This window comes from Capricornis sumatraensis, chromosome 4 (assembly GCF_032405125.1).
Source record: "Capricornis sumatraensis isolate serow.1 chromosome 4, serow.2, whole genome shotgun sequence".
Classification (NCBI taxonomy): Eukaryota; Metazoa; Chordata; class Mammalia; order Artiodactyla; family Bovidae; genus Capricornis; species Capricornis sumatraensis.
The window spans coordinates 55,055,101-55,075,291 of record NC_091072.1 but is presented as its reverse complement, the minus strand read 5'-3'; the positions used below and the strand labels follow the sequence as shown (position 1 = coordinate 55,075,291).

The 20,191-nt window shown below is 37.5% G+C and overlaps 1 protein-coding gene across 1 annotated transcript in view; it reads right to left on the bottom strand.

The window, feature by feature from the left end:
* The window catches only part of PTPRQ (protein tyrosine phosphatase receptor type Q), a 238,186-nt gene that overhangs the window by 43,298 nt on the left and 174,697 nt on the right, over positions 1-20,191 (bottom strand). The window contains exons 34-35 of the mRNA XM_068971658.1: positions 9,784-9,883; positions 7,199-7,327 (exon numbers count right to left, since the gene is read on the bottom strand). Coding sequence (XP_068827759.1) covers positions 7,199-7,327; positions 9,784-9,883 — 229 coding nt within the window. The remainder of the gene's footprint in view (positions 1-7,198; positions 7,328-9,783; positions 9,884-20,191) is intronic.

Sequence of the window (20,191 nt, the reverse complement as noted above, 5' to 3'; positions counted from 1 at the left end):
TTATAACTCTTTTGGAAAGGCAATCTGTGTTAAATTAGTTAAAAGCAAGGCACAGGGCCAGTTGGGCTGAGCAGTGTTTCTTCTCTTTAAAATTATATCTTTATTCCTTTAAACTTTCCCAAGAATTTAATCCTAGATTTAACATAGAATTTTTTCCAGGAATATAGATAATCTATACAATTAAAATATTGCATTTTTTCAACTTCAGTGGAACTTTTTAAAAAAACTGAAATATAGTGAAATTACAATGTTGTGTTAGTTTCGGGTGCACAGCACAGTGATTCCATTATATATATATATATTATACTTTTTTCAGATTCTTTTTCCTTAGAGATTATTGCAAATGCTGAGTATAGTTCCCTGTGCTATATAGTAGGTTCTTGTTGGTTATCTATTTTACACATGGAGTGAAATTGCTCAGTCGTGTCTGACTCTTTGCAACCCCATGGACTATAGCCCACCAGGCTCCTCCATCCATGGGATTCTCCAGGCAGGAGTACTGGAGTGGGTTGCCATTGCCTTCTCCAGGGGATCTTCCCAACCCAGGGATTGAACCCAGGTCTCCCGCATTGTAGGCAGATGCTTTACCATCTGAGCCACCAGGGAAGTCATTTTATTTTACATATAGTAGTGTGTATATTTTAATACTATATTTTACATATAGTAGTATGTATATGTTCATCTCAAACTCCTAATTTATCCCTCACAGTTCCCTTTTCCCTTTGTTAACCATGAGTTTCTTTTCTATGTCAGTGAGTCTGTTTCTGTTTTGTAAATAAGTTCATTTGCATCTTTCTTTTGATTCCATGTATAAGTGATATCCTATGATATCTGTCTGGCTTACTCCACTTAGTATGATACTTTCTAGGTCCATCCATGTTGCCGCAAGTGGCATCATTTCATTCTTTTAAATAGTTCATTGTATATAGGAATCACGTTGTCTTTATCTGTTGATGGACATTTAGAGTGCTTCTATGTCTTGGCTATTGTCAATGGTGCTTCAGTCAACATTGGGGTGCATGTTATCTTTTTTAATTAGACATTTCTCAGAATGTATGCCCAGGTGTGGGATTATAGGATCATATGGTTACTCTTTTTAGTTTCTATGGAACCCTTCATACTGTTCGCCATAGTGGCTGTACCAATTTACATTCCCACCAACAGTGTTCCCTTTTCTCCACCATCCCTGGCATTTATTGTTAGTAGATTTTTTGATGCTGGCCATTCTGACTGGTGTGAAGTGATACTTCATTTCTCTAACAGTGATGCTGAGCATCTTTTCATGTGCTTTTTGGCCATCTGTATGTCGTCTTTGAAGAAATGTCTATCTAGATCTTCTGCCCATTTTTGGATTGGGTTTTTTGTTTGTTCGTTTTATTTTGTTGATATTGAACTGCATGAGTTTTTTGTATAGTCTGAAGATTGATACCTTGTCAGTCACTTTGTTTGCAAATATTTTCTTCTGTGCACTTTCTGTTTTGTTTATGGTTTCCTTTGCTGTGCAAAAGATTTTTAGTTTAATTAGGTCCCATTTGTTTATTTTTATTTCCATTACTCAAGGAGATGGATCAAAAAAATATTGCTGTGATTTATGTCAGAGAGTGTTCTGCCTATATTTTGCTGTAAGAGTTTTATAGTATCTGGCTTTACATTTAAGTCTTCGGTCCATTTTGAGGTAGGTGTGTGTATGGTGTTAGCATTCTAATTTCATTCTGTTATAGGTAGCTGTCCAGTTTCCTGGCACTACTTACTGAAGAGGCTGTCTTTTCTCCATTATGTGTTCTTGCCTCCTTTGCCATAGACTAGTTGACCACAGATGCATGCATCTATCGCTACTTTCTACCCTGTTCCATTGACCTGTAGTGCAGTTTTGCTGCCAGTACTATACTGTCCTGATGACCGTAGAATAGTCGGAAGTCAGGGAGGCTGATTCTTCCAGCTCCATTTTTCTTTCTCAAGATTGCTTTGGCTATTCAGGGTCTTTTGTGTTTCTGTACAAACTGTAAAATTTTTTTGATCTAGTTCTATGAAAAATTTCATAGGGATTTGATAGGGACTGCATTAAGTCTGTGGATTGCCTTGGATAGTACAGTCATATTCACAATATTGATTCTTCCAACCCACAAACATAATATATCTTTGCATCTGTTTGTGTTGTCTATGATTTATTTCATCGGCATCTTATAGTTTTTGGAGTACAGGCATTTTTGCCTTCTTATTTAGGTTTATTCCTAGGTATTGTATTCTTTTAGATGTGATGGAAAATGGGACTGCTTCCTTCATTTCTCTTTCTGATCTTCCATTGCTAATATATAGAAGTGTAACAGATTTGTGTACATTAGTTTTGTATCCTGCAACCTTGCTGAATTCATTGATGAGCTCTAGTAGTTTTCTGATAGCATCTTTAGGATTTTCTATGTATCATGTCATCTGCGAACAGTGACATTTTCAGTTTTCCAATTTAGATTCCGTTTGTGTCTTTTTCTTTTCTGATTGCTGTGGCTAGGACTTCTAAAACTATGTTGACTAAAATACATCCTTGTCTTATTCCTGATCTTAGAGGAAATGTTTAGCATTTCACCATTGAGTATGATGTTAGCTGTGGATTTATCATATATGGCCTTTAGTATGTTGAGGTATGGTCCTTGTATGCCCACTTCCTAAAAAGTTTTTCTTGTCATAAATGGATGTTGAATTTTATCAAAATATTTTTCTGCATTTATTGAGATGATCATTTAATTTTTATTCTTCACTTTGTTAATGTAGTATATCACACCGATCACTTTTCAGATATTGAAAAATCCTTGCATCCCTGGGATAAATCCACTGGATCATGGTATATGATTCTTTTAGTATACTGTTGGACTCAGTTTGCTAGTATTTTGTTCTGGACTTAGTGATATTGGTCTGTAATTTCTGCGTGTGTGTGCTATCTTTGTCTGGTTTTGGCATCAGGGTGATGGTGGTCTCATAGAATGAGGTCAAAAGTGTTCCTTTCTGTGCAATTTTTGGAAGAGTTTCAGAAGGATAGGTGTTAAGTCTTCTCTAAATGTGTGGTAGAATTCATCTGTGAAGCCATCTGATTCTGGACTTTTGTTTGTCGGGAATTTTTAAATAACAATTTAATTTCAGTACTTGTAACTGGTCTGGTCAGACCTTCTGTTTCTTCCTGGTTTAGACTTAGTTGGTTGCACCTAAGAATTTGTCCATTTCTTCAGGTTGTGCATTTTATTGACATATAGTTGCTTGTAGTAATTTCATATGGTCCTTTGTACACTTGTGGTGTCCATTGTAACTTTTCCTTTTTCATTTTTCATTTTATTATTTTGGGCCCTCTTATTTTTTTTCTTGATGAGTATGGTGAAAGTTTTATTACATTTGTTTATATTTTCAAAGAATCAGCTTTTAGTTTCATTGATCTTTTCTATTGTTTTCTTCATCTCTATTTCTGCTCTAATCTTTGTGATTTCTTTCCTTTTACTAACTTTGGATTTTGCCTGTTCTTTCTCTAGTTGCTTTAGATATAAAGTTGGGTTGTTTGAGATTTTTCTTATTTCCTCAAGTAAGTTTGTATCATTAAACTTCCCTCTTAGAATTGCTTTTGTTGTGTCCCATGGGTTTTGGAGCATCGTGTTTTCATTTTCATTTGTCTTTGTATTTTTTTATTTCCTCATGATTTTTTCTGTGATCCAGTAATTTTAAAGAGACAGGTCTGTGCTACCAGTGTGTATGTGTGTATGTATGCTCATGTTGCTAATATTTTCTCCTAGAAACATTTCTCACTTCAATGTATTAATGACGAAAGAGCCATCACAAAACGTTGTTTTGTGAATTTGTTTATCAAATAGCAAATCTCAGTGTTATCTTCTAATCTGGTGAATGTAGAATAGATGAACCCAAATATTAAATATTCTTCCTAATATATATAGCTTGTGTTCACTAAAAATATAAAAATGGTATAATGAAATGATATCATTATCATTCTAAACAAGAATTTAAAACATTTTCTTTGCATATCACTGAATGTTCTCTTGGATTTATAGAGTTCTAAATCTTTGAGTTTCATTAGTTTTCAAGATGAAAAACAATGAGAGAATTCATCTTCAGGTCCTTAATGAAACAAGGTATAATATAATCATAATATGAGTTTACATATATGGAAATTATAGGAAGAATCTTAAAAAATGTATATAGCTATACATGCGTATATAATTTCTTAACTATAAGACCTTAAGTAAGTCCTAAAGTTGATTTAATATCAATTATTGTAATGACCATTTTTGGTCAATCAGATAACTCCATTAAAATTAATATTTTACCTGCTAATTAGATATTTTATCATTTCTGTTACAGACAAGTGACAAAATATAACACTGAAGAAAAATGGCAGTCCAATTAGCATGAAGACAGTGGGCAGTTTGGAAGGAAAAAAATTTGCCTAAACCTCAAGTGGAAAGAGCATATGTTAGTTGGGTAGATTTGAAGGAAATTGTCTAAGTTCCTTCTTAGACATGTGGCATAAGTGACTCAGCAATTTGGAAGCTAACTCAGACTCCTTGAGTCTTCACTCCCAGAATCTACCATCCGTCTTTGTGGCTCAGTCCTCGTCAGACATGTGTGGCTTTTGATAGGTTTAGGCTTTCCCACACCTGAAATACAGGCAAAGAACTCTAGAGCCTCACTGAGGAATGACTGCATGCGTATGTGCACACGGCTAATTATGCATCTGTTAGTTACTATCTTTTCTAGTCTTACCATCTAATCTATGTGACTTTATTAATATGAAAACCCTTCAATAAATAATAAAGCTGGAGACAGTTATTTTAATAAATTTCTGTAATCCAACAAAGCATATTAGTATGTGACATTGAAATTACCAATGTATTACAGTTATGATTACTAGAGTCATAACAAAGAAGCAAAAAGCATTGAAAACTAAAATTCCTAACTTTGATATTACTAGCAGTAATATATACCAGTTTTCTATGTGCAAAAGTAGATTAAAATTATTTGAAATATACTTTAAAGGCAATTCTACATCTATTTACAAATAAAGTGACATATATAAACAAACATGGAAGCAGGAAAATAATGAGTTAATGTTAAATGAGGCTGTCCTTGAATATTAAGTACCCAATAATAAACAATCTATACAGTCTTTGCCCACCTTTTCCATTAGCTGTCATGACAGATATTTAAAATATATATATTATCCCTTTTTGATAATGGCTGTGTTCAGCGGAGTAGGGGGCAAGCTGTGAAAACAGAGCTTAGAGGATCTGACCTCACATAGCCTCTATAGAATGGTAACCTTCTTTAAAAAGAATACTTTCTCCAATACTGACTGACTTTTTCCACTGTATTATAACTGCTAAAGATCCACGTACTAGAGACTTTTGGGCAATTAATGAAGATTCTTTGGTTTGATTCCTGGGTTGGGAAGAGCCCCTGAAGATAGGCTGGATGGGCCACCCACTCCAGTAATCTTGGGCTTCCCTGGTGGCTCAGCTGGTAAAGAATCCCCCTGCAATGCGGGAGACCTGGGTTAGATCCCTGGGTTGGGAAGATCCCCTGGAGAAGGGAAAGGCTACCCACTCCAGTATTCTGGCCTGGAGAATTTGGGCTGTAAAGTCCATAGGGTCACAAAGAGTTGGACACGACTGAGCGGCTTTCACTTTAAAAAAATACTGTAAGCATGTTTGGATGCTTAGAAATTCACATGAACAGATTCAACTAAATTGTTCAAAAACTAGAATTAATTAATTACACAGAGATTTGAAGTTTCATTCCTTTTGCGCTTCACATGTAGAAGAAAGATGGAGATCCCAGGCCTTAATTGAGAAAGGGATGTGGAAAGGGAGTTGGGCCCACAGGGGTAAAGGAGAAGAAACTTCCTTTTACTGTGCACCAGGACCCTTATAAAACTGAGGCATAGCCTAATACTGTTGATGTTTTATTGTTTCTATGATAGGATTTAGCTTGGGCAGGTTACCCTGCAGATCTATTGATCTTTTATGTGGTTTAAAATGTAACTATCTTACAGTCTTTGGAGCACTACCCATTTTAGATAGGAACAACCTGTATTAGAACATAAACAAATGTAGATAAGTATAAAGGAATTTTCACATCCAATGAACCAAAGTACTTTGTAATTTACTGATAACACCGAATAACTTTCATTTTGTAGCATTCGGAAGGACCCTGCTCATCAGATGACAGTTCCATCTATAGCACATACTAGATATTTTTAGACATGCTAGAAATACTTGTGCAAAGTCAGTCTATTAGGCAAAGACCAGCTTTGGTAAATGACAACTATAAATGATTAATTCCTTTTTAAGTTTAAGACCTTTGATGCCATATTTTCATAGTAATAACTTCCAAAGGTTCAACACAACTGTGCAGGTACTTTGTAACAATTGTCACATGCTGTGAGCATCATAGAATACTGAATCTCATAAGAATCTAAAACTTTCTGATGATAGTTTTTATTAAGAGTTTGGTAAATTATCTTAATAGAAGTTTTTCAAATGTGCCAACATTTTGAAAAACTTATGATTTTAAAAGAATATAAAATTACTTAACATTTACAATTAAGTACTCTTATTTCCAAAACATATTGATGGCACATACTTAGTGCATACTTAAAAAATTTTCCTTTCAAAGATAAATTTTACTTTCTATTTAATCCTAAATACTAAGCAATTTAAAAAATGACGTGTTAATATATAATTTAGAGTTTAATGTAACTTTACATTGAATACAATAATGTTTTACATTAAAGAGCTTAAGGAAGGCTTTTATAAAAAGTGATAAATATCAAGTAGTTACAAATTTGAATAAATATGTAATTTAAAATGTGGACAGAAAATATCCAATGTAAAAAAATACTATCATATGCAGTTATTAGACATAATTTTAAAGGTTTAATGTATACAAATATTGTCTCAGGAGGGAAAGAAAGCTTTGCCGAACATTATAGGCCCAGGTTCATATTGAACTCAAAGTATTAGGAAGATTAAGTGATTCTCTGGACACCAGTGAGAAGTGTGTGGAAGATGGAGGTCACCCTTTGAAAGAAAACCTCTGTGACCTGTGTAAATAGAAGCCCCACAAACACTTCCAACAAGTACAGGTCACAATAGGGTCATGGCTCCGGGCCCTCTGGACCACTGTTCGCCCAGAGGAGTGTGCTCACCGCGTTAATCTCTCGTCCTTCAGTTCCAAGTCCGCCACAGTGATGAGCTGATCCAGCTTGAATTTAGTGTCAATAATTTCTGCATCCCGAGGAGAGTATGTCCCACCTTCTTTCTGCTTCTGTCGAATTCTAAAAGTAAGTGCAGTAAAGTCCAAGGAGGAATTAGCATAGAAAGCATGTATTTGTATTTAGATTTCTTTTTAAGATGTCAGTCAAATAATTTCTTTGTTGGGAATCACTTCTGTGAACTCGTTGCAAATTTACAGCTACTCAAATTCTTCTCCCTGTTTTAATTCCACAGAATATATTCTACTATAATTTTTTAACATGCTATTTTTAATGAGAATTAGTTCTTCAAGGCCTGAGTCACTGACACATTTAAAGTATAGAGTGAATGAGACAGATGTTGTGAGCTTGTGTCTCCTCCCTCAAGCTGTCCCATAGATTTATCATAAAAAGGAATATGCCAGTGTGGACACAGCTCATTGCTATCAGCACCAGTTCAAACAGACAACTTTCCACAGTTTTTACACAAATAAAACACTTACATATGATAAGATACATAAGTCTTATAAAAATATTGTCAAGTATGTATATCTAATTATATATTCTTTATATAATCTGAGTATAAAATAGAACCAGAAAACTCAAGTTCAAAAATAGAAGTCACATGAATCTGCAAATCAAATTGATGTTAAATATAAAGTAATATTTAGCTTTTCTATCTTGTAGTGCAAATATTTAATACTTATTATGATTTATGTGTTGAGGGTGATACAGAAAGTAAAACATATGGTCCTTATCCTCAAGGATATAATTTAGTTGAGAAGGATTGGAATGTAGAAAAAGCATACGGAGGAAAAATATTCAAATTACAACTTGTAAAACAGTAATTGATCAGTTATGAAATGATATGGGATTGCAACTGTTGGCACTTAGAAGAAATAAAAAGTAGAGTTTGACTTGGGTGTTGCAGAAGGTGGAGGAAGCACATTTACGGTTGACTGAACAAAAGCAGCAGTGTGTGAAAGCCTAGGGGATGTTCAGGTGAGATCAAACTCTGGTGGCTGAACAGCCACATGAAGGGAAGTTGCAGGGAGTAAGAGGGGGCCATTTTCTGCCCACTAGAGGAGCTCATCCTATAAAGAAATGATTTGGGAGCAGAACAACATTGTGAATACAGTGATTGCATGTCCCTTAGGGACAAGGACCATAGCTTGCACAATGTAACTCTCACCGTCTTCTCATGAATCTGAGAATGCTATCTAGTAGAAGAAAAATATCAAGAGCCCTTTAAATTTTCTTTTTTTTTCCTTCTATTTTTAAATTTTCTTTTAATGCATTAACTTTTTTTAATTTTATTTTTTTACTTTACAATACTGTATTAGTTTAGCCATACATTGACATGAATCCACCACAGGTGTACATAAGTTCAAATGATATTTTAAAAGATTGAAGATGAAATAGAGGATGCTTTGCAAACACAATACAGGACAACATTCTTCAAATAAAACAGAGCCCACTGAGCTACTTAAGAAATTAGTATAATGGTTATTTTTACAAATGGAAGGTCCCTTTAACTTGGCAATCTATCTTATGAAACTGGATTTTAGAATCACAACTAAGATTTCCCCTGTGCTTTCCCCTGTGTTTTCTTGCTCAGTCGTGTCCAACTCTTTGCAACCGTATGGACTGTAGCCCGCCAGGCTCCTCTGTTCATGAGGATCCTCCAGGCAAGAATACTGGAGTGGGTTGCCATGGCCGCCTCCAGGGGATCTTCCGAACCCAAAGATCAAACCTGATTAAAATCTTTTTAATTAAACCTATCAGAGTTATAAACATTCAAAGATGTAGAAAGCCTGGCACCTTCCCCTTTTGTGTAAACTTGTCTCTCAGGCCTATATCTACTTCTTTGTCCTGCTTTGAGATATTGGAGCTAGACTCCTTGGCCAGCGGGTGGGATGCTGAGCCTTCTTCATAGAGGACACTAGTCATCCTGCAAGGCAGTGGGGAGAGGGGGATACTTCCCTTGTGTGTTCTAGGGCTGCATTATGATTCATTGTGGAAGGCCAGTAGTCCACCTAAGTGAGTTCCAGCTGCTTCTAGAGTTCATGCCTTCTCCATCCCATCAGTGAATGATGCTGAGTAGCTTCAGCCCATCCACAGTCGGGCAGCATGGACTGCTTTCACTAATTCCAGGCTGCCTACCCTTCAGTAATGGTGGGCAGCTTCTACAGACCAGCTCCCGCTGCTTTCTCTGTCATATTTCTTTGCTCACTGTAATATGATGTATGTGCCTGTGGTGGCCATTCCGTGACAAACTTGGGAGCGAGACAACTTCTAGTTTGTTCACATATTGTCCACTTTCCCCTAGACTAGAGAGAGCAGCTTCGTTGCAGTTGCTACTTTCGGATCCCTTAGTGTTTCCATTTACTCCTTTTAATAGTAAACTATTTGTATTTGCTAACAGTTGTTATTATTAAGTGCTTCCCATTCTAGTAACCACTGTGGGCTTCTGTCTCCTAATTAAACCATTAACTGTCCATAAAGCATCTTAGGAATAAGTCTAATGCAAATAGTCTTACCTTGCAAATGCAAAAACAGCTGTTCCAAGAAGAATGATGGAAAGGATACACAAAGTGACTGAAAGTATAATCTCTACAGTTCGTTCTGAAAGTCCTTCACCTGAAGAGAAAGTGTAACATGATCATTAATTATTATTATATGGGATACTTTGTTGGGTCTAAAATACAAAAAGATATACTTTGGCCTGTTTCTCAATGAGGTTAACAAAATGTACACATGTGTTTATCTTCTAGATCTTTTAACTTTGGGGCTCAATCCTTGGTCCTCTTTCTTATACCCTTGGTACACTCATGCAACCTCATGGTTTTAATTTTCATCTATATGATGATGTCTACTTAACTGTAGTCTAAGGAACTCCCAATTTGTATATTCAGTTGCCTACTATACACCTTATATAGAAATGTAATTAAATTTTAAAAATCAGAATGTCCCAAACTGAACTCCTGTGTGTCCCTCCTTCCAGCTGCATCTTTCTTCTTAGCCGATGGCAACTTCATTTGTTCTAGCTGCCCAGTCCCCAGGTCTTGCAGTCATACTTGACTTTCTCATTCGCAGAACACATCCAAGATCCCTGAGGAATTCCTGTTGACTCTATCTTCTAGGTATACACACTTTTCACTAAAAGAAACTAGGGAAAATTGGAGCGATAGTAATCCCAAATTGTGATTAGGGCACAGAAGGAAACTGGGACATCTAATGGGGCAAGAAAGCTAAGAAACTATCAAAGGCAAATGGTATAGAAAGAACAAAAGGTCATCTGTAAGAGGTCCTACTGGCCAAAGATGGAACATTTTAAACTTTACGGTGAATAAAAACTGAAACTGATAAAAATATATTCAATATCAGTATAAAAACCCATGAGTTCTAATATTATTCAATGAAATAGAAATGAAAATTTAAAAATACTACTTTGTAACCTCTGGTTTTAGTTAAACGACTTTTCTTTCACTCTAAAACTTTGAAATTAAAGGGAGAAAATTAAGCATTATTCCCCCCTGGCTTTCTATTTTTACGAATTAAAAAAAAAGCCCTAGTTAAGGAGAAAAAGCTCCTTTTTAGAGGAAAATTCTGTTTAATAAATGTGGAAGAAATAATAAAATTGGAAATTAATTTTGCATTCCTAATGAAACAACTGACTCAGGTAACAATCACAAATGCATCTTTAAATGACTAGGAGGTTGATAGGGACTTAAACATTTAGGGAATGTCAGACTACCACCTCACAGATTATTTGCTGGTTACAACATGGGAAAAAAACTTCCAGTGAAGAATCATGCTGTCACTATCACTAAATTAACTGATCAATTTTAACGTCACTGAAAATGTGGCGAGACAAGATATTATATACCTCCTGACGTGAGGTATTTTGATCCACACAGCAACGCTTGTAAAGTATTCCTGCCAAAATGTTCATTGTGCATATTCAGACCTTTAGATCTTATCTCTAATTTATAAGAAAGTAGGAAAAGGAGTTCAAGAATAAAATGACATCAGTAAAGAGCAATGAGACAAATTCAGAACATGGAACCACTTACAGGACAGCTCATCTAGTTGCCTAAATGAGTGTCTGGCATAGGAGTGGGGAGGCGGGAGGAAGAAGTCTCTTCTGGATGAAAATAGACTGAGAAGGGGTGAAAACGGAGAATGTTAGTCACTCAGTTGTGTGTAATTCTTTGCAACCCCATGGACTATAGCCCGTCAGGATCCTCTGTCCATGGGATTTTCCAGGGAAGAATACCGGAGTGGGTTGCCATTTCCTTCTCCAGGGGATCTTCCCAACCCAGGGATCGAACCTGCATCTCCTGCATTGCAGGTGGATTCTTTACCATCTGAGGCGCCAGGGAAGCCCAGTTTAAGAGAAACAACAATCAAAAATAATGTGTGAACCTCTCATTTGATCCTGTTTCAAAAAAGTTATAAAGAAAAAAAAAATCAGGATGTTTTGAAAGTAGGTGGTTTTACATAATATCAAGGATCTAACATTAATTTTGTTTAACTGCAACAATGAAAACAGACTTATTAGAGAAATAAGCTAAAGTATTTGGGGTGGAAGATAATGCTTCCTGTAATTTAAAATAGGGGTGCAATGGCAAATGCATGAATAGAGATGTGGCAAGCTTAATAGGCACTTGGGGCTCATCATACTATTCAGAACTGTCGTGTACTCTCTATTCACCTGTTACCACCTCTTCTGCAAGTAACCTGATCAAGGCCGCCATGCTGTTTTGCATGAATTATTGTATGGACGCCTAACAAGTCTTCCTGTATCTATCCTTGTCCTCTATGTATTCTCAGCACAGTTAAGCAAGAATAATCGTTTTAAAATATTACCTCTCTACTTAAAATCCTCCTCATCTCTCACAGGCAAAATCCAAAGTCCTTCCAGTGGCCTATGGCCATAGGTTAATGGTCTCTGGTCCCTCATTAACACTCTGGTTCCCTGTTATCTCTTTGACTTCCCTTCTAATTGCTGTCTGGCTTACTGCTTTGGAGCCAGACTGTCTCCTTATTGTTCTTGGGATACACCTTTTGATACAGGGCTTTGTCCAGCTTCTTCCTGTGCCTGGAAAGGGATTTCTCTTGTAGATCTTCCTGGGGAGCCATGTCATTACCTTCAAGAATTTTCTCAAATGTCACCTAGTCAATGAAGCCTCTTACAGACTAAGTATATGTGTCCCTCCAAAATGCATATGCCGAAACCCTAACACAAGTACAAGGTGACAGTATTTGAGTAAGGATGAAATTAATGTTATTTGAGGTCTTAAGGGTTGAGCAGAATTAGTGTCGCTTTAAGAAGAGAACACCAGAAGCCTAGTCTCTCCCTCTGTGTGCGCATGCTGAGGAAAGGCCACAGGAAGACAGAGCGAAAAGGAGGCCTCCTTCCAGCCAGGAAGAGAGCGCTCGCCGCATCCAGAACTGGCTGGAGCTCTGTGTTGGACTGCCTACCTCCAGAACTGTGAGAAAGTAATCTTGTTGTTTAAGCTATGTCTCTGGTATTCGTAATGGCAGCCCAAGCAGACTCAGACATTGCCCCCTTAAGATGGGAAGTTACAGCCCCACCACTTCCTGTCTTCCCCTCCTGCCTCTTCTGCACTCTGTTCTACTTTCCCCGCCTCCATAACCCTCTTATTTTAAAATTCATTTATTTATTATCCTATTACCGGTCCAGAAGTAGGATTCCTGAAGACAGATGTCTTTATTTTATTCACAGCTGTATACAAAGTCTGAGAATAATATCAGGCACAGAGCAAATATTCAATAAATGCTTTTTAAATTTACTGATTAAAAATTCAGTTTTGAAGTAGAAATTAAAACTTTTCAGGGGATTAGACATTAAACCAAATAACTATAAAGTTTTTGTTTTTTATACAGTTATTAAATATCATCAATTTTAAGTTATATAATTTTACTGTAAAAAGTATTAAAAACAAGTGACAACATAGGTTAACTATTTGTAAAATACACAGGGATTAATGTTTCACCTTTATTCCCCTGGCTTGGTGCTTACAAATGTTAACAATCTAAAAGTTTCTATGGCTCCTCTGCATGGTGGATGTGAATAAATACTGAATCTTAAACATTTATCAGAGTTTCATGGTCACCTAGAACCTTCACCTAAATTTAGAAGACACTAAATGAGCATAGAATAGCTCATAAAGTATTTTAGACACCTTTTTCACACATTAAAATATAAATGGCTTGTTTCATAAATTTTAACATGCACATTCCTAATTGAGAAAGGAAACATGGAGATGAAAAAAGAATCATCTTTATCAGGTAGCACTGAGTCGCTAGACCTTGGAATCTCAGTGCAGTTCAGTTGCTCAGTCGTGTCCGACTCTTTGTGATTCCATGAACCACAGCACGCCAGGCCTCCTTGTCCATCACCAACTCCTGGAGTCCACCCAAACCCATGTCCATCGAGTCGGTGATGCCATCCAACCGTCTCATCCCCTGTCGTCCCCTTCTGCTCCTGCCCTCAATCTTTCCCAGCATCAGGGTCTTTTCCAATGAGTCAGCTCTTTGCATCAGGTGGCTAAAGTATTAGATTTTTAGCTTCAACATCAGTCCTTCCAGTGAACACCCAGGACATCAGGTGGCTAAGTATTAGATTTTCAGCTTCAACATCAGTCCTTCCAGTGAACACCCAGGACTGATCTCCTTCAGAATGGACTGGTTGGATCTCCTTGCACTTCAACAGACTCTCAAGTCTTCTCCAACACCACAGTTCAAAAGCATCAATTCTTCGGCGTTCAGCTTTCTTTATAATCCGACTCTCACATCCATACATGACCACTGGAAAAACCATAGCCTTGACTAGATGGACCTTTGTTTGCAAAGTAATGTCTCTGCTTTTTAATATGCTGTCTAGGTTGGTCATAACTTTCCTTCCAAGCAGTAAGTGTCTTTTAATTTCATGGCTGCAATCACCATCTGCAGTGATTTTAGAGCCCAGAAAAATAAAGTTAGCCACTGTTTCCCCATCTATTTGCCATGAAGTGATGGGACCGGATGCCATGATCTTCAGAGCCAACTTTTTCACTCTCCTCTTTCACTTTCATCAAGAGGCTCTTTAGTTCTTCTTCACTTTCTGCCATAAGGGTGGTGTCATCTGCATATCTGAGGTTATTGATATTTCTCCCAGCAATCTTGATTCCAGGTTGTGCTTCCTCCAGCCTAGCATTTCTCATGATGTACTCTGCATAGAAGTTAAATAAGCAGGGTGACAATATATAGCCTTGAAGTATTCCTTTTCCTATTTGGAACCAATCTGTTGTTGCATGTCCAGTTCTAACTGTTGCTTCCTGACCTGCATACAGGTTTCTCAAGAGGCAGGTCAGGTGGTCTGGTATTCCCATCTCTTGAAGAATTTTCCACAGTTTATTGTGATCCACACAGTCAAAGGCTTTGGCATAGTCAATAAAGCAGAAATAGATGTTTTTCTGGAACTCTCTTGCTTTTTCGATGATCCAGCGGATGTTGGCAATTTGATCTTTGGTTCCTCTGCCTTTTCTAAAACCAGCTTGAACATCTGGAAGATTACAGTTCACATATTGCTGAAGCCTGGCTTGGAGAATTTTGAGCATTACTTTACTAGCATGTGAGATGAGTGCAATTGTGCGGTAGTTTGAGAATCTTTTTGCATTGCTGTTCTTTGGGATTGGAATGAAAATTGACCTTTTCCAGTTCTGTGGCCACTGCTGAGTTTTCCAAACTTGCTGGCATATTGATTGCAGCACTTTCACAGCATCATCTTTCAGGATTTGAAATAGCTCAACTGGAATTCCATCACCTCCACTAGCTTTGTTCATAGTGATGCTTCCTAAGGCCCACTTGACTTCACATTCCAGGATGTCTGGCTCTAGGTGAGTGATCACAGCATCAAGATTATCTGGGTCGTGAAGATCTTTTTTGTACAGTTCTTCTGTGTATTCTTGCCACCTCTTCTTAATATCTTCTTCTTAATATCTTCTGCTTCTGTTAGGTCCCTACCATTTCTGAGCCCATTTTTGCATGGAATGTTCCCTTAGTGTCTCTAATTTTCTTGAAGAGATCTGTAGTCTTTCCCATTCTATTGTTTTCCTCTTATTTATCACTGAGGAAGGCTTTCTTATCTCTCCTTGCTATTCTTGGGAACTCTGCATTCAAATAGGTATATCTTTCCTTTTCTCCTTTGCTTTTTGCTTTCCTTCTGTAATCTAGTGGGGAAAAAAATGATTTCATAGACCAAAGAAATTTCAGATTAAATTACCATTTCATAGCACCAGCCAAGTGAAGTGAAGAAATGACATATAATGTATTAATAAACAGTAGGTAATCCTTTTGGCACGTGCATTACAAATGTACTACTAGGAAAGGACAAAATGTACTGTGATTGTCCTGTACAAATTTTGATTCACTGCTATGTATGGTACCCACAGAGCATCACCAGTACAGAATGACGTTATTCTCTAAGTCCTTTCACAGAAAATGGAACTCTTCTGCTTGAAAGTATGAGCGTTCTTTTTGTAATATTTACAAGTCATTTCCTAAAGAGACTTAAAATCCTATGAAAGGTCAAATCATTTTATTTGCATAACTAATGTTCTACTGTAATTAAGCAAATCATAATTATAAAGCACTAATTTTTTACAAGTATCATCTTTTGATTAAAGTTACCATTACTTAAACTCACCCTATGGATCTGGCTTTTTAAGCTACTTTTATATTTCTCAGAAGAAGCTTGAATTAAATGAGTTATAAAGCTCCTAGGACAATGTCTCTCTTGATACAGATACATATTACATAAGAGAATGTGACTTTGAGCTTTATAACTCATTTATTATGACAGAATTTCAGTTAAAAAGTTTTCTTTCAGCCCTGTACTAGACATCCAGAATATTTGAATACTGTACAAAGAACTTACCAGAAGTCATTCTATGTCATAATTTAAGAAATATCTACTAAAATACCCTAAATAAATGTTACTTTCATATAGCAGCTATGCAAAATATTAGAAGTAGATACTAAACAATTATTTCCAGGATGTAGAGAAAAGTCACACTTATTGTTTACAAAAAACAAAAGGAATTACTGCATTTTTATGTGTAAAAATAAAGCATACTAATGTATTAATGTTAGCCTTAAAAAGCTGAGAAGGTGAAAAGAGAACAGCTATAAATAGTTTAAAACGTTGAGAGGAGAAAATGGTACAACAAGGATAGGAAGTATGCAGGAGCAGAAAAATTAGCAATAGTAATGAAAGCTACTTGGGCACTTAGTAATTTCTAGGCAACATTGCCTGAAGTCAGGTTGCCTGGGTCTAAAAGATGGTGGTGTACTTCCCCAGCTCTGTAACCTTGGGCAAGCTGCTTAAAGGCCCAGCTTCAGATTTCTTAGCAATGTATTAGGGATACCCACAAATAGGAAATCACATTATAGGGTTGTAGTGAAAAAATACATGAGGCTATATAGAGAAAAACACTCATGAAGGGCTTGGCACATAAGTAAAAAACGTTTCATATATTTATTAATAAACTTATTCATTAATCTGTACATTCATCTGATTTAATCTCCCAGTTAAGTTTATGAAAGTGTGAAGTGAAAGTGTAGGTTGCTCAGTCGTGTCTGACTCTTTGCTACCTCATGGACTGTAGCCCACCAGGCTCCTCTGTCCATGGGATTCTCCAGGCAGGAGTACTGGAAGTGGGTTTCCATTTCCTTCTCCGGGGGATCTTCCCAGCCCAGGAATTGAATCTGAGTTTCCTGCATTGCAGGCAGATTCTTTACTGTCTGAGCCACCAGGGAAGCCCAGTTAGTTTATGAATTGGGTATTATTCTACTTTTGGAAATGAGACTGCAGAGGTTAATTTGTTAAGTAACTAATTCAAAGTCACAAATTCCATATATGCCAAAATGGCCTGTAACTTGCTTGTCTGGCTGCAGAGTTTACGAGCTTCACTATCACATTACTATTGCCTGTGAACATCATAAAACCTCCCCCTGTTCCTTTTGCCACAAAAAAAGTATATAGTGACTCCTTATTTTTCTTCCCAAGTGAGAATACTAGAACTTTCCATTGTCACCACAGTAATTAAATGAGGAGTGTTATGACCGAAAAAAAAAAAACCAATCACAGAGTGCCTTTGGCATGGAGTTTGTTTCCTCTTGTTCAGCTTTAATGAAGCCCTGTGAGGTACATAACGGAGTGTCTGCTCCTCAAATCATAGGACTCCTCTATAATGAAACCGTGAAATCAAAACTTTGCCTGCAAGCAGTTTCCATAAACTTATATACCTAAGGAGGAGTTTTTAAAAATGAATTTAAGAATTCTTGTGAATTTGGTTAATAAAAATTCTAAGCCTCAGTCCTGAATGCAAATAAAAGTAAGTCTATCTTTAGGATTAAAATGATGGCACTTGTCATTTTGCATTATCCCTACAGGTCATCAAGACTTCCCCAGGTGTGACTCATCTTCCACCTTATTCATCTCTATTTAGCAAAGCCCTATCTGGCCCCTTCTCGCTTGTCCCACTGCTAGCCTTTTCACTAATCTTAAGCCTTTTAGTTCATCAGTGATTCTTTGCCCCTAATTTAACATCCCAATAATAATATCTCTACAGTCGCAGCCACTATCAAAATGGCCAGTCTTGTAAGTGCCTGTCCTATACTAACTTCAAAACACAGCCTTCAAAAGGTGCTTAAATCCTGAAGACTGTACTGATAGGTAACTCAACTTGAAGCTCCTTGCCCGTGGTGTGCAAAATACCAGTGAATGATTGTACCTCCAGTGGTGGTTTGATGACCTAGATGGGACCTAACTTCTTTGGCTAAAGAGTGAGATATACCCAAGCATTGGGCAGGCTTGTGAGAAATGCTGGGAGCCACTAGTCCTGTATCCTAACACATGACATATTAGAGGGAGAGGACTCAACGTGCATCCTTGGTCCTCTTATGACCCCAGGGATGTTATACCAATGCATTTGCGGTTTGCTGGCCCCCACTCACACAGCCGTGAAATCATTCTTGCCATTGACCACTGCCCACTATAGAAATGGTCAACTTCATTTCTTTTTTGAGTCCTTCTACTATATCCTCCTCAGCAATGTTCTTTTTCCAAAAACTACGACTTCATGGCTTTTTATGAATATCAACTGTAGACCAGCACCTTTTCTGACCTGACTCATCAGAGTGAACCAGACAGACACAGAACCACAGTATCCAATAGCTAGGTAAAAAAAATAATAATGTGAGGCCAGAAATTGGTGCTACATCCATTCACCAGCAGAATGACTGAGCTACTTCGCTCTAGATCAAAGAATCCTGCTCCAGTGGTACATGATACATTACAAATCTGAACATTTCCTTTCACCATAACTGAGGGTCGCACTCCTTTAAACTCCATCTACTCCTGCCCAGTACTGTTTTACTAGCTAAAGATAACCATCTAGGTAGCAGAATTCTGTGCAGTCAGTCAGTGTGAGCATTACAGAGCAAAAGCCTATTATCGAGCTGCTATCTGCCAGGAGAGAGCCCACTGAGGGCCACTCTAAGGAGGAACCTGAAAGGCTGTCTTTATGTCACGGGTCTATGCATGCCCAGTCGCGTCCGACTCTCTGTGACCTGCCAGGCTTTCTGTCCATGAGATTTCCCAGGCAAGAACACTGGAGGGGGTTGCCATTTGCTTCTCCAACAAATAACATGAACGCTGAAAAACTGATTGTAGATACATATGACCCTTCCCTGTCACTACCCCTTACCAACCCAATGGCATTCCACCTGCCGCGTCCAGTCCGGCTCCCCAGCCCTCCTACTCTACCCTTGGTAAGAGCTGGTGCTCTGCCCTTCCTTCTCTAGCTTATATCCTCTGACACTCCTGTGGTTACCAGGGCGCACACACATTAGCACCTGGGTGACTGGGGTGGTGGTGGTGATTCCAGGAGAGGAAGCAGAGAACTTACCAGTGTATTTCTCCTGCCTTCTAGAGTTATTTATTGCGTGCCACTGCCTTGGCTGTGAGAGACAGGAAGAGAAAGAGACCATCGCTGAGCAGCATCCTGAGACTGCCTGTGGCCAGTGCTGAACGGGGCCCATCCAGTATCTGAGGACTCACATCCCTGTGCACTGTGGTTCCTAACGCTTGACTTGCCCTCTTCTCTCATTCCTATTAACCCAGATGTGTCAACTTTACATTCCAGATAACCAGCTGAACATGCTGTCCTCATATCAGTCATCTATATAAACCCAAGAAGCTGTGAGATGAATAATACACAGCAAACAACACCACAAAGTAATCTCTTTTTAGCACTGCATCTACAAAATGTCATTTCTCTAAGACATATGAGCTAATCCAATCCATTTGTACTGTGTTCCTTATCTTCCATCAGTTAATATACTGGGCTCAGCATTTAGCTGTGGTAACATGTGGTTTCTGACTGCTGTACCCTATAGCGTTTCCTATAAGGAAATTATGTTGATGCCACTAAAATATTCACCGAGGCAGTGTCAGGTGTGATAAACACATCCTTCAAATGCAGAAACACTTGACAAAAGTTTAAAATGATTGAATTGTCATGTAAAAATAAACCAGTGATATTTATGGAATTAGGCAGACAGCATAGCCAATAAAATGTTATTCTTTTATAAACATTAATGTAGCAAATGGTGTACCACATTTCTTCATTTCTTCAAGATCCAAAGTTTCCTTAACTAAGTGGAGGCCGAAGAAACTGGCTTTTTATACAATTAATTAATGGTCCAGAACCAGATGGGACTTTCTAACTAAAAATAGTGGAACATTCTCTATCTTCTCTCAATCTTAACTCTCACTGAAATCTATTGCACTGATGATATATACTGTGGATCTGAACAACACACAAGAGTTCCACAGGCTCAGAGACTGATACACAGGAGATAGAATATTGTGAA